At 42.0% G+C, this 15028-nt stretch overlaps 1 protein-coding gene across 2 annotated transcripts in view; it reads left to right on the top strand.

The window, feature by feature from the left end:
- The window catches only part of itfg2 (integrin alpha FG-GAP repeat containing 2), an 83082-nt gene that overhangs the window by 46030 nt on the left and 22024 nt on the right, over window positions 1-15028 (top strand). For both annotated transcript variants that reach the window (XR_013498734.1, XM_078220013.1), the window contains exons 9-11: window positions 2558-2649; window positions 3062-3179; window positions 5110-5280. Coding sequence is in view for 1 of the 2 variants with exons in the window: in XM_078220013.1 (XP_078076139.1) it covers window positions 2558-2649; window positions 3062-3179; window positions 5110-5280 (381 nt within the window). In the remaining variant the exon portion in view is untranslated. The remainder of the gene's footprint in view (window positions 1-2557; window positions 2650-3061; window positions 3180-5109; window positions 5281-15028) is intronic.

The following is a 15028-nucleotide window of genomic DNA, read 5'->3' as shown; positions in this document are numbered from 1 at the left end:
GGAGGAAATGAACTTCCTTCTGAGGAGGAAGTATGAAGGAACCTCTCTCTGGAAGCGACATTGGGGATTTTCAATCCCTATAACATGTTCCTTGGACAAAATGTGTATTATATGATATTTTTAATGTTACACAAAGCTCCTGTGGTATTTTTGAGTTGAAGAATACATTGAGTCCAGCATTTGGTGCATTTGATTCTGAACACCTTTCGACCTTTGGATGCTCCAATTCTCCAGTGATGAATTTATGCCATAATTTATTGGAGAGCTCATTAGAATAGGCCTCAGCCAGGGCAGTAATGATTTAAAAGTGTACCACGAATGACCATTGACAAATGCTTGTTATTCCAATTTTGATCACTTGAATAGTATCACATTATTCATCCACTTTTTATTCTGGTTTATAGAAGTATATTATTGAATTGTGAGTTTTGTTTTGTGAATTTGACACATCTGTTAATTTTATTTTCTAACATTATTTCCAGGTTTAATGTAGGCATAATGTGCCGCTGTAGATACTTGAACCAATTGGTCGCTTCCAAATTGAAAATCATTTCAAATGTTAGTTACTATTTTGAATTTTAAAGTTGTGTTCTGTAGTAGAAATGCAGGGCCAGGCCATGGTGTGGTCTTTAATAGTCATCATAATTCTTTAAATAGACCAATTTTATATTTATTCCCTCAACAAGATGCACTATGACTATTCAATTTGTTGTGGAATTAAGTATATTTATTAAGTGAATTCCAAAAGACAGATGTATTTGCACTGATACTCAATGTGAAAATTAGTGATTGATGCTGTTAATGAACTACAGATCATCGAATTGATCCAAATAAATAAATTTCCAAAATTCAATTCCATTTAAAAAGAAACTTTCTGGCCAGCCCGTATGTTCATAAAAGTGTTGTTGTATTAGCTAAATAAATCAACAACACTCAATAAAAAGTCATATTTGTTTAAGGGAAATCAATTTTACAGCAACGAATCACATTTCTGCCAGATTGCCATTGTTGTTTCGGTTTGGTCTATATTGCAACATTGATCAAACCAAATTGAACATTGCCATTGATTCTAGTGGAGTTAAGAACATGGAATTCTCATTTATTTGGCAGGTTTTATTGCAGAGCTTTCTAGATGATCACAGCAGGTTTTTGAGTGGCGCTAGTAAAGGGGTCACTCATGCCATAACTTACTACAAATGGTACTGTCCATCATAAATACATTGATTCTTTTGGCACAAGTATCCAGTGAATGCTGGCCAATTGGTTTGGAACAACATGGCTATATTAAACAACAGTGGAACTGAATGCATGGTCCCAGAGCCCATAAGTTAAGTTTAGAAAAAAGCAGAGATAATCAATTACTTAAACGCTGTTGAAGCCAATGATTAAATAAAAAATATTGGTACCAATTAAATGAATAAAGAATCTGGAATCCTAAAATACAAACAGGAAATGCTGGAAATACTCAGAAGGCCAAATACCATCTATGGAGAGAGAAATAGAGTTTATAGACAGAATTTTCCCAATCCCTTCGGAGCGACTCCAGGAGTAAAATTTGAGAATCGTGCGTTAGAATGCAGGCACCAACTACCTGCTTGGCAGTGGCGGCAGGTAACCGGGTTTGATTAAGCAGTCAAACTTGTGACGCTAACAGGATCTTCCCAGTGGTGGACGGACCTCCTGCTGGGGCCCAGAAGTCTTCCTTTAAATCTCATATATAGAATCATAGAAACCCTACAGTGCAGAAAGAGGCCATCTGGCCCATCGAGTCTGCACCGACCACAATCCCACCCGGGCCCTACCCCCATATCCCTACACATTTACCCGCTAATCCCTCTAACTTACGCATCTCAGGACACTAAGGGGCAATTTTAGAATGGCCAATCAACCTAACCCGCACATCTTTGGACTGTGGGAGGAAACCGGAGCACCCGGAGGAAACCCACGCAGACACGAGGAGAATCTGCAAACTCCACACAGACAGTGACCCAAGCCGTGAATCGAACGCAGGTCCCTGGAGCTGTGAAGCAGCAGTGCTAACCACTGTGCTACCGTGCCTCCCAGAGCCATGGGTGGCATTCTGTGGAGTGGTACCCCCTTTACACTGATGGTCTGGCTACTGTGGCAACACTTTTTTTTTACCTTTTGTATCACTTCAGAGGGCGTTTCTATCTTTGCCTTCTTGCATTGGCAGCACCCACTCCCAAGCTGCGGCAGTAACGTATCTAACAAGGGAGGAAAGGTAAAGTAACACAGTTGATTTGTTCCTGTTTGGTTACAGCTATCACTAGATAACCTTAGGGATGCTTTGTCGTGAAATCATGAAGGTGCAATAACTTAATTACTGTACCAAAAGTTGTGGAAAAATTAAAATGAAAACTTGTATATGTCAATCTGGCGCTAACAGAAAAATATTAATTTCTGAGGTTTTGAGAATATTTCCTTTTCTCCTGTAGGTTTCTTGGTTGGATTTTTTCTTTTAAAGGTTTCATAATTACCTAATTGGAGTCCTGTTAATCAATAAAACTGAGTAAAGCTCTCTTGTCTCTTCGCACAGGTACCCTAAAGCTGATGGATGGGTCAGACAAACTCCTGTGGTCTGTTCAAGTGGATCATCAGCTCTTTGCCTTGGAAAAGTTAGATGTTACAGTGAGTATTGCCATGGTAGCCACTGAAGGTTTCGCATAACCCTGTTTCGAAACTGTTTTCTTTCATCATCAAAGTATCACAAAGTGCCAAGCTATTTCCTGAATCTATTCATATAACTTGTCCGTTAGAATGACAAGGCTTCTATAAATGTTAGTGATTGAGTTCAATAAATACAATGGCGCTAAATAGGGTTGTAAGCCTTCAGTATAATGGGCAGAAATAACATGCCAGCTATTGGCTTGAAGCATGCTAACTGCCATATTGGTATAGGTAAAGAAATAACCATCCAGAACTGAGTGTGATAAAGGTGTTATTACTAATACAATACAGATGTTATTGAAAGTAGGCATGCATGGCTGGCTTGTGGCGTGTATATTGAGATACGCATAATTGTCATCTGCACTTTCTTCAGGGTGATGGACGAGAGGAAGTAGTGGCCTGTGCTTGGGATGGTCAAACGTATATCATTGACCAAAATAGGTCTGTCGTCCGATTTCAGTTTGATGAGAACGTCAGTGCATTTTGTGCTGGTAAGTGTCGAGTAACTGTTAATTCACGCATAGGATGGAATTTTATGCCCCTCCCGTCGGTGGGATTTCTGGTCCTGCCAAAGTCGATGGAATTTTGAATCGCTCGCTGCATTTTCCGATCCTGGCCCCGCTGAGGCCGTAAAATTCAACCTGTAAACTTCTGTGAAAGGGATATCAAGTCCAATTTTAGAAACAATCCATTGTTGACTTTAACAATTGCTAGAACCACTCAGTAACGGTGGAGAGAACAGATAAGTTAACATTTCAGGTACGGACCATTTATTGAAAACACTTCGCTTTTGTGTCAGATTCTGGTATCTGCAGTTTATTTGCTCTCTTTATATAACTGACTTTAGCTTCAGCTTCCTCTTCCTGTTTTCTGCATTCTTTTTTTGTTGCAGTTTTTGTTTAAATAGTAATTATAGGAGAAAAGCAGGGAACTGTCATGTATTGCAACATTTAGGATTGAACTTTCCTCTGGGGGCAGGAATCAGAGGTCGGAACTGTTTCTGGGTGCTGAACCCACTCCCCTGGGGAAAACAGTCACTCCTTGTGATTTTCATAGGAGCACCCCCTAATTTGGACTTGAGACAGGTTTACTGTCCAATTAAGATTGGCAGCCAGGCTCTCGAAGCTTAACAGCTCAAGCTTTCCAGCTTGAAATGAGCAAATGGTTAAGGTGGAAGGTAAATAAGAGAGAGAGTGCTCCAACATTTTAAACTTTAAATTAAAAAATGGATTCTGCCAAAACTTTACTATACAGAAAGGTAAAAACGATTTACAATATGTATCCTATGGATGTATCCTATATGAGGTACAATTCGACAGCTGGTGCATCTCGGAAATCATGTGCTTGCAGCCAGAATTGGCAGCCCATTGCTAAATTGTACACTCAAAATAAGCAATGACCCATTTCTCACCCAATATCTCCTTGTCTCCACTTATCACTGGTACTAATTTTAGCAATGTAAGCGGTTTTCAGAACCAAATTAGCAGTGCAATCCCAGTGCAGCATTTGCTACTCCTCCCTAATGAAGCTAGTGACAGGGCCACAGTAAATGGGTCTGCCAGCCCTGCTAACTTATTATTGGTGAGCTTTAGGTGCCAGTTGTGGCCCCAGAGGAAACTCTCTGGTCCCAGGTGGCAGTTGATGTTCTAGTCATAATAAAAGTCCATGGGGATGGTGGGAGAGGGAGGCAATTGGGAAGGTGAATTCTGGCCTGTAATCTGCAGATTTAATGTGGAGCTGGGGGAGCAGTCCTACACTTCCAGCTTCACGATAAGGAAGTAAAAAATAAATCAAACTTGCCATTCCTGAAGAAACTGACCATAGTGCTTGCTGCAGTCATCTGCAATAGTTTTGCAAAGTGGGCCTCAAACAGGTTCTTGTGTTCTGTGTTTTCATCTAACTGTTTCAGGATAAAAGTCAAAGACCTGAAATGTTAACACCGTTTCTCTCGCTCCACAGATACTGCCAGTATTTCCAGCATTTTCTGTTTTATCCTCCATCCTAAGGTGTGATGCCCAGTTTGGACTTTTGCCATTTTTCATTCTTCCATTTTGCCAAGTTTGAGAAGCTTAACTTGTGCTTCACCTTTCCTTAGATCTTCATTATCTGTTTACCTCCAAAGAACCCTTGGCATCAAAAACCTTCTCAAAATTTACCTCTCTGATCATTTAGTAAGTTTTTTTTATAATGATGCCATGCAAATATAAATTCTACTCGCTGTTAGTAAAATCCTAAATGTCTGACAGAAGTTGCCTTTTACTGTATCAACCCATATTGACAGTAGTTCAAAATCTTACTGAGTTTGGAATAGTCTGCCTGAATGGAAAGAGAAAGATTGCTCATGCACAATGAAGCAAGTTTCTTTGACTTAACAGGCTTTCACTCTCAACTGCCTACTGTCACCTGTTCTTCTGTGTCTAGGCATATACGCATGCAAAAATGGTCGGAATAGTCCCTGTCTGGTGTACGTTAGCTTCAATCACAAAATCTATGTGTACTGGAGGGTGGAACTGGAGAGAATGGAATCAACCAATATCTTGAAGGTGTTGGAAACGGATGAGTTCCAGAACCTACTACAAGGAACATCTGTGGGTGAGTATTTCTGTGTTAGCCTTTGGATATGGTGGAAAGGACTGTATTGCTTTGTTGATATGCACAGCATATTAAATCAGCGCAAAAAGAGTTGTTTCACAATCAGCCAATTCTTTCTTTCAAAAATTACTGCCTTTCTTCTTCTTTCTTGTTTGCAAGTCACGTCACAATAATATCACATGGTGCCAGTATTTAATTACTGCCGTTATTGATTATGCATCAGTTTGAATTTATATAGTATCTTTTGCACTCTCTCTCTCTCCCCCCTCCCCCCCCCCCCCCAACTAAACATGCACCAACTTCCGTATCCTATTCCAACCTACGTTGAACTTCAAACACAATATCCTCTCTATCAGACTGCCCACTTCTACCTCCGTAACATTACCTACCTCTGCCCCTGCATTGGCTTCTTTGCTTCTGAAATCCTTATTTGTGCCTTTGTCAGAGTTGGCTATTCCACTGCTCTCCTGCCTTGCCTCTTACCCTGTAACCTCCATAAATTTAAGCGTGTACAACTCTCTGTTGCCGTACTCTATCCCACACCAATTCACAATCATCATTAACCCTCTGCTTGCTCATGTACTTCTGACCCTCCAATTCCTTAAATTAAAAAACAATCACTCTTGCGTTTAACTCTATGGACTCATTTCTTCCTAAATCCATAACAATTCCCAGCCATACAACTCTCTGAGAAATCACCTCTCCTCTCCCCCACTCTCCTCAGTTCCAAACTATCCTAATTGGTGAATTGTTATCCCTACGTCCTTGAGAATGTCTTCACTTGCTTTGATTTCAGGTTAACAGCGCTGTAGTGTACTTAGAATAATTAAAAGAGAACCCTTTTATGTGCTCCTTCTAAGCTGCTTCCTCATTTCTTCCAGAGGCAGCTGAATAATTCTGATACAAGATTTTATTTCAGATTTGAATTGGCAAAAATGATTAGAACAATAAAATAATATCGAAACAACATCAGAAACATCAAGATTGCAGTGTTTACTAATCTTTACCCATCCCTTATTTAGTAGAAAATATGATTCGCAACCTCAGCACTAAAGCTGGCTAATTTATATCCTTACCTTCCCAACTTCAGAAGCTGCCTGGTTGATATTGTTTTCATAGACCTTATTCAGACAGCCATTTTTCAAAGACTTCAGATTGAACACATTTATTCAAATCCCTTAATACAAAAGCTACCAGTCAGAAACATAGTTGAACAAATCACAAAGGGCTGGAATTTTACAAAAAAAATCAGCATTTGATCAAAGCACACCATTATTATTGTGAAAATCAGCCAGTAACTTGTGATGAGGAAAAGATACCCATGAATTGCAAATTTCCACAAGTTGCTGAACAGTTTGTACCACTCTGCCGTTAACTTGGCGTAAATGATATTCTCTCCATGAGTTTCCTGAAATTGCGGCAGTTGCACATTATTGCCATTTAGCTCTTCACAGAAAGGTGAGCCTAATAATCAACAACAGAAATGCCCTTTTAACAGTAATAAATGTTAAAGATTGCCAATCAACCTCCCTGGTACAAAAAGTGGCCAGTTAAAGCTATAGGGGGCGATAAGTTCAGAACAAGTGTTAAAATGGAAGAGTTTCGGATCCATTGTTTCGGCGAGTCCAAAAGCTGAACCTTATGCGCTCAGTGCAAGAAAAAATGCTGGAAACCATTTTGTGCTTGTAGGGGGAGTGGGCGAGGCTTAAATTACCCAGAAGCCAGCTGATAGCAACAGAGGGCGCAATTGCGAATGTGCAGGTCTCCCCTCTTCTCTTCCCCCCACCTCCCCCCCCCCCGATCACTGTTGCAGAGTGCGCAGCAGTTCCCCCCCGCCCAAGCGATTGCCCCATTCTGGCTCCACCCCTCAGGCCCTGCCCCCTTGGCATTGCCTGGTGGGCAGTGCCAGGTTGGCACTGGCCAAGGGGCACCACCCCCTTGCTCCCAAACTCCCGAGGGGGGGCTCAATGGCCTCTAGAGATGCGGGGTGGGAGATGCTAGTGGGCCCGGAGACTTCAGTCCCGGTCCTGCTAATTACATTAAAATTGGATTTAAATAAAGAGATGCGCCCACGGCGGGAACTTATGCACGAATCCTGCACATGCCCAGCCACGAGATTCTCCCACACTGCTGTGCTAGAAAATTAGCGTGGCGGGGTGGGAGAATTCCCTCCTATATTTTGAGAGGTCCTGGGTGGTGGGGGGAGGGGTGGTGGGAGGCCAGCAGGAATGCTTCTGTAGGCTGAATCTGAGTAACTTGAGCTGCTATCACCCTGGGACCTCCTCAACCCCAGCATTTACCTTGCTATCAGTTGTGGTGGCTCAATTTTGGCCAGCCATAACCTGACGATCTGCACTGGGAAACCCGTTAAGCACCCCCATCTTTGCAGCTTGATGCATTGATGCTGGGGTTTCATATCTGCAGCCCTTTCTCTGCAGATATGGGCAACTGGCAGACAGTCTCTGTCAGGAAGGAAAAATTGTCTCATGTTTTTTTTTCTCAAAGGCCAAAACAATTTTAGCAGCAGCCAAAAATGTTCATAAGAATTTTGTAAGGGTGGCGATGAAAAGGAAGAGCTGGTACAGAGTCATAAAAGGGGCATGTAAGTTTTCAGGCAGTCTCTGGAGGTTTTACTAAATTGGTAGAATTGCAATAACGTGAGAAATTGCAGTCTTATCTAAAAATATTGACTGTGGGAACAAATCTGTTGTCTGACATTTACCTCTTTTAAGTGAGAACCCAGCTGTGCCCATGTTTGTTTCCCTTGAGAATCTTTTAAATTATAGTGCTGGTGTACATAGTGTTTGAGGGAGAAAGAGAAAAATAACTCTTAAAACTTTCAGTAAGAACAACATTTCGAAATGTTTGATCAGCCAAACTAAGCTCTGATCTGATGTTCCTTTAGAAAATACACTGATGATCAAGTTAAAACCACCTCAACGTGATGCAGAAAAAGTATCATCAAATTGTTTAGACATAGCAGGTGTAATCTTACCACCTCGCCACGCCCATCGATCAGCAAGGTGAGCTGGGAAAATAGTGTGCGAGGCAAAAAAATCCAATTCATGCCTGGCGTGTAATGGTTTGCTGTCTTCCCGGGCCATTTTGAATGGTGCCAACTGCTACTGCGCGAAACCTATCAGCATGAATTTGATTGGATTTTGGTATCATTAGCAAGCTCGGCACGGCTGCTTCCCCCACCCCCCCAGATGCTTCCCGCCTCTCCGGCGAGATGTCACGCCGGCACAAATCATTACTGCTCTATAAACGTGTGGCTCAGGCATAGCAGTAATGAAAGGGAACAAGAAGGTGAGTACCACTGAGCACCCAACCCAGGGGTGTGTATGTGGAGGTGGGAGTGCGGTCACAGCCATTGCCATGGTGCGGTATGGGGTGGGGGAGTTTGCTCTGAGGTTTATCTCTGAGGCTTATCACAGCCCATTCTAACTTAAACGTTACACTTATTTAGAGCGAAAATCATAATGCTCCTAGGACAGTCCAACATTACTATATTAGTTACGGCAACTTGCATTAAAAAGAATACAATGATTCTGTTGTGTACAATACACCTTTAAGCTAATTCAATATTTGATTTAGGAGATTTTCACAGCAACTTCATTGCAGTGTTAATGTAAGCCTACTTGTGACTAATAAATAAACTTTTGTGGATTGCTTCACCCATTTGTGTTGTACTTAAAGAAGGTAATGAAGCTCAGACCTCGGCCGTTTCATCCTCAAAGATAATTAAGTTGTGAGCTGCTTGTATTCAATACACTGTCCATAGCGTATTCCTGTCAATTCACAGTGAAATACTGTAGGACCTTTCCTGGTACAATCATTTAGGCAAAGGATGTGCAGCTTTCTATTTTAAGTAAATTACCTGCCCTTTTACTCTAATCTGGAATTGTTGTCCACAGCTTGTAGCCCAATTAATGTGAAAGCATGTATTTAATCAATTGTGTCCCTACCAAAAAATGTCAAATCAAATGCAATCTTGTTTTCAGTATTTGGTGCATTGAACGCTTGTCATTCCAATGCCAGTTTCTCTCAAGTGAGCACCAACTTTCCCATATTTGTATCTCATTGGGTAAATCAATTTTAATTTATTATTTAGGCAGCATTATTTTCCACTAACCAACTACAGAATTAAATTCCAGTCTTGTACTAAATATAACATGAATTTAACTCTGCATTTTGAAGAATACTGAGTAAACGTAAATACATTGGGTGAGGTTTTCCAGTCCCACCTGCCCTAAGATCAGAAATACTCATCCGAGGTCAATGGACCTTTTACTTATCCGTTGAATTCTCTGTCCCACCGTGATGATTCCCGCAGCTGTTGGGACCAGAACATTTAGACCATTAGGTGAGTTTCAAGGGCCAGATTTTGCCATGCTGACGCTGAGCAAACCTGTGCTTGGCAGGTGAAAACGAAACTTTTGTAAATTTTAAATTTCCCAGTCCATTCCTACGGGTTGCAATTTTGACCGCGATGGGAAACATGGCAGGTTGCAATCCGACGTCGCATCAGGTTCGGTCTTTTAAGTAGCTGCCTCAATTTTGAATTTCCCTGAGTTTAAGATCTGAAGCAAGGTTGATGGGTTCCTGATGGCGGTGCAAAGCACACCAGGCCAGTCAGTTTGTGAACATTGGGGGGAACCTGATGTAGAAGCTGGAACCTTTTGAGAAGTAAATTTAAAAGATGTTGTCAACTTTGAATGTCATAATTAGATGCTACATGATAAGTATATTATTAATGCAGTGATTCATTATAAGGTTTTGTCCCTAAAACAACTATTTAATTGTCCAGCATTGTGAAAGTGTTAAGATGCATTAGAGTGCAGTAGTGGATAAGAGGCTCTTCCCCATTCAACAGTCTTGAGAAACAGACATTAATGTGTTAACTGGACACTGTGCTTTAATTTTTACATTGAATTAAAACCTGGACATCTGTTGAACCTTTGGACAGTCCTTCTTCAGAACAACTGCTGCCTTGCGCCAAAAAATTGGAAGAGCTGCCCCAAGACTGACATAATCGTACTCATGAAAGCATACCTTGCAGACAATGTCTCCGAGAACACTATCACCAATGCTGTGTGTGTCTTGTCCTGTCAACAGGACAGACCTACCAGAGTGAGGGCGCAGTGGTATACAGCTGGGAGGGAGTTGCCCTGAGATTCTTCAACATCAATTCTGGACTCCATGAAGTCTCATGGCGTCAGGTCAAACATGGGCAATGAAATCTGCTGCTGATTACCCCTACCGTCCCCCTCAGCTGATGAATCAGTACCCATCTATGTTGAACTCTTGGAGGAAGTATGGAAGCTCAGAATGTCCATCACCAAGAGTGACTTGATAGCACCACGACTAACTGAGTCTTAAAGGATATAGCTGCTCGACTGGGTCTTCAGCAGGCGGTGAGGAAACCAACAAGAGATGTAGGGTGTTTCTGATCATGTGAGGATTGTTCAGCCTTACTGGTTGATGCACCATCAATTTACGAGGACTCCAGCGAGTGAGTGAAAATAACAGGCTTTTAATCGCAAAGAACTGGAACACACCCTTGTAGCTAGCCTGGCCCAGACTGAGGTGGGAGGGAGGAACCGTCACCTTTATACCTCGTTCAGGTGGAAAGGGAGGAGTCTCGGGTCAGGTGCAGCAGGGGTGTGTCCAGGCATACAACATGTAATTACAGTGGGTCACCACACTGGTCACGACCAAACTCACTCATTTATGGTCAAAGGTCTGGGCATATATTTATGAACCACCCCGAAGGATGATGAATAATACATTCGACACAGGTTTGAAATTTTGAATAGTAAGAGTATGTTTATTACATGCAGCAAATCTAAATAGGGCACAACCGATGCTAAACGTTCTCATGTGGCTAATAACAAACAGATTACTTCCCCTTGGACTTCACGGAAATAAGCCAATCCAGGTCCTCTTACTCTTGGTTGTTAAACCCCCAAAATTACCTCAGATTTTGTCAAGAGATGCAAGGCAACTCTCCACACGGCACTGGGCTGAGTATTCTGCAGGCTCCAAATGGAACATTCACCCTGTTGTGTCCTCTCTGGTCAAGGTCCTTGGGGCAGTATCTGTTCCATGGGATTAGCGACTTCCTTCAGCCCTGGTTGTAGAGGGAGGGAGGGAGAGAGAGAGAGCCAGCTGCTTCTTTGATATACTGATCCAGGACAAAAGAGTCTACTTGATTGTCACCCCATCCAGTACCATAAACATTCATTCTCTTCACAACTGAAGCACGGTGGCAGCAATGTGTACCATCTTAAGATGAACTGCAGCAACTCACCAAGGCTCCTTCAACAGCATCTTCCAAACCCATGATCTCTACCACCTAGAAGGACAAGGGCAGCAGATACATGGAAACATCATCACCTGCAAGTTCCTCTCCCAAGTCGCACACCATCATCACTTGGAAAAATATTACCTTCCTTAACCCTCACTAGGCCACAATCCTGGAACTCCCTTCCTAACAGCACTGTGGGTGTTCCTACAACACATGGATACAGCAGTTCAAGAAGGCAGCTCACCACAACCTTCTCAGGGGCAGTTAGGGCTGGGCAATAAATGCTGGCCTAGCCACTGCATGTCCCATGAACAGATAAAAAGCAAATTCCCCGTATAAGGTATCAATGTTTCTTCTGTTGTTCAAGTAGATGGTATAGCACCTCATTCATTCCATCCATCTCTGTTTTCCAGCTTCACCAGGGGAGGCATAATCTGAGAACTCTTGGTCTCCAAGGAATACAGTGTTGCAGTGTTCAATCTAGGGCCAGTAACCTGTTCCATAGGACCACTATTGTCCAAAAAAGGATGAAACACCTGCATCGGAATTTTACCGCCCCGGCGAAGGGTGGACAATGGAAATGTCCATTGACCTCAGGCGGGAATTTCCGGTCTCACTCGAGTGAGGCCATAAAATCCCGCCCCTGATGTCCAAACTAGTTCTTTCCTTACTCATCTTAAACCTGACTCCTGGTCCATTCTAACCAATATCAAAATATTTCATAAACCTCAGTCCCATCGTCCCTCAGTCTATGCTTTTCTTAAGTATGCAGACCCAAGTCTTGAGCCTATCTTGGTCAGTTGTTGTGAACTAGGTATTAATCTTGTGACCCTCTTCTGTGTCTTTTCTACTCTCTCAATATCCCACATCATGTGAGGAAACCAAACTGGACGCAGCAGATGGGGATATTTAAAAGGGAACGTCACAATAGAGGGACAAAAATTCAGAAAGTCTTTGGAAAGCATTGAAAGGTATCTCTGGCCATAAGTAGTCTTATTGAAGATTGAGCAGGCTGCGGATTAAGAATGACAAGGAGAAATGAATAGAAAAACCTAGGTATAGGTAACTTGTTTTCAGGCAAGGAATGGGCTTGACCAGAACTTGATTCGTAGTTTGTACGTTGTTGTTGTAAGATGCTTTAAAAGCACTTGACAAACTTATTGCAAGTTTTACCATTGCCAGAACGTTTTTACCTGCAGAGATAGGATTCATCCTGCTAATTGGAGAACTTATTACTTTTTCAGGGGACTGAAGCTAAGGGTCAAATTAGGGTGTCAGTTATGGGAATGGCCCAGTGAGGTTAATATTAAGGTAGTAACCACTGTTAGAGGGAACCAAGATAACCAAGCCCAATTGGGCCTAAGGTTGGTCGTTAGATGGCATCATTTATCTTAGAGATGAGCAGACTCTGCACTACTGGCAAAACCTCAAATTCTGTGGGACAATTTATTGGAAAATTACAGGCCCATTTTCTTCCACCAATTGACATTGAAAAGGTGAAATTTTCCAAAAAAACGGCTTGATGCAAGAGAGGCATAACTAGTTGTACATGCTCAGATAATCTTCCTCTCATTTTGAAGAAAGTAGCATGAAAGCAGGAATTAATTAAGAGTCGCTTCATAAAGCGCAAAAAGAAACAACTTTTAAGGTGCAAAATTTGGATGTGCAGTGCCCCCTTTTTGAGGTCTAAATCAGCATCTGAAGCATGCACACTCAATTTTGGTGAGAGTTGCACTGGATACCATATTGGTGAGAGCCAGAGGTATGCAGAGTAGGCAGATCATGATGACAATTAGTGTATAATGCCAATTTCATGTCAGTGCTGCCTTTTTGAAACTCCAGTTTACACCCTCTGCTAATCACACATGACTGAACACTCGGGCAGGATTTCAACCAGGACCATTTCAGGGGATCACCAACTACTTTCATATTAGTTGTTCTATGTCTATGTCTATGTTGTTGATTGATTTATACAGGCCGTTGCTACAATTTAAGTGTTTTGTGGTTTCTAAAGTTCCTTAAAGTTGGTAAAGTCTATAAGGAGTGATTTGGCAGATGCTGTAAGACTTGGTTCTTATATCAAGGCTTCTGCACTAACCAGTTGCTCCCAGAAATGCATACAGTAGTAGATATTCCCCTTGGAATAAGGCATGACTCAAAGAATGAGCACACGCAGCACAGAACAGGACAAACCTCTGGAAGAAGGAGGAGTGGAAGAAGGGGTCTCAGCAGGAGACCACATCTACCCAAGGTGCTTTGAAAGCACTTCTCGAAAGCAATTCTTCTACTTGAACCTCAGCAAGGAACGTTGTGTGTGAAATGACTGTGCTTCATTAAGGACATCCTCATTGAAGTATGCCAAGCACTGTAGTCACAACTGTGACTGCACAGTAGGGTGAGGACTGCATTGTTAATGAAGATGATCATGGCAATGAATTTTTACATGTTGAGCTTGTTACGAGGTGGAGCTGGAAATATTTGCAACATCTAACAGTTTGCTGTCACAGTTGCATAAGGGATATCCTTGACCCTCTCTCTGAAAAGAGAGCTATCTACATTTCATTCATTCTTGGCAGAGAGCAGCAGATGGAGCAATCATGTAGCTTGGCGAAGATTGCAGGCATCAGCATGGTACACAATGCCTTTGACTACAGACACATCACTTTACTGCGATTGGAAGGGATTCTACTCTTTCAATGTCCAGGTAGTGTGCAAAAATACTCAGTGAATCTTACAGGTCAGTGCCAAGTATCCTGCCAACAGTCATCATGCCTTCATTTGTAACAAATTGCTGTACCATCCATATTTGAGCTACCACAACAAGCCAAAGTGGGGCTACTGCGCAATCTGCTGATGATATGCATGATGACTCCATTGCACAGCTCGGGCACATGTCTGCAACATGCATTCAATGAAAGCCATGCTGCTACATGAAATGAAAAATTTGGGTGCTGAAATAATGCTTTCAGTGTTCTGGAGGACTCTGGAAGTACATGACAGACTAGATATCAAAATACATGGTCCACCATCTGTGGGATGAGAAACTGAAGAGGAGGGGAAGAGGCAACCTCTTTCTGGCCAGGTTGTCCATGAGCAACTCATCCGACTGAGATACCAGTGAACATCATCCCATTCCCCATTTCTCAACTATCCTACAACTTGTTTTTCTTCTGTATTGTCCTCTGTATATGGCTATAATGCAAAATAAAAGCCCACGCAAAATAAACATTCCAAACCAAATTTAGAAATCAAAGCATACCACATTGTTTACAAAGGTCAACTAATCACTTTGTTCATTCCCTTAGTACCTGTCTTCCATGTGCCTTTATCCAAAGAATGCACAGGATTATGCAAATTCCAATTTGATAGGCATCTATCCTGTCAAATTCCCAGTGATTAATTAATTTTGGGGGAACATGGAAGATGTTGGGGCTAATC

This window comes from Mustelus asterias, chromosome 9 (genome assembly GCF_964213995.1).
Source record: "Mustelus asterias chromosome 9, sMusAst1.hap1.1, whole genome shotgun sequence".
NCBI lineage: Eukaryota > Metazoa > Chordata > Chondrichthyes > Carcharhiniformes > Triakidae > Mustelus > Mustelus asterias.
The sequence above is the reverse complement of the archived record's forward strand: the minus strand, read 5'-3'. Positions and strand labels throughout refer to the sequence as shown.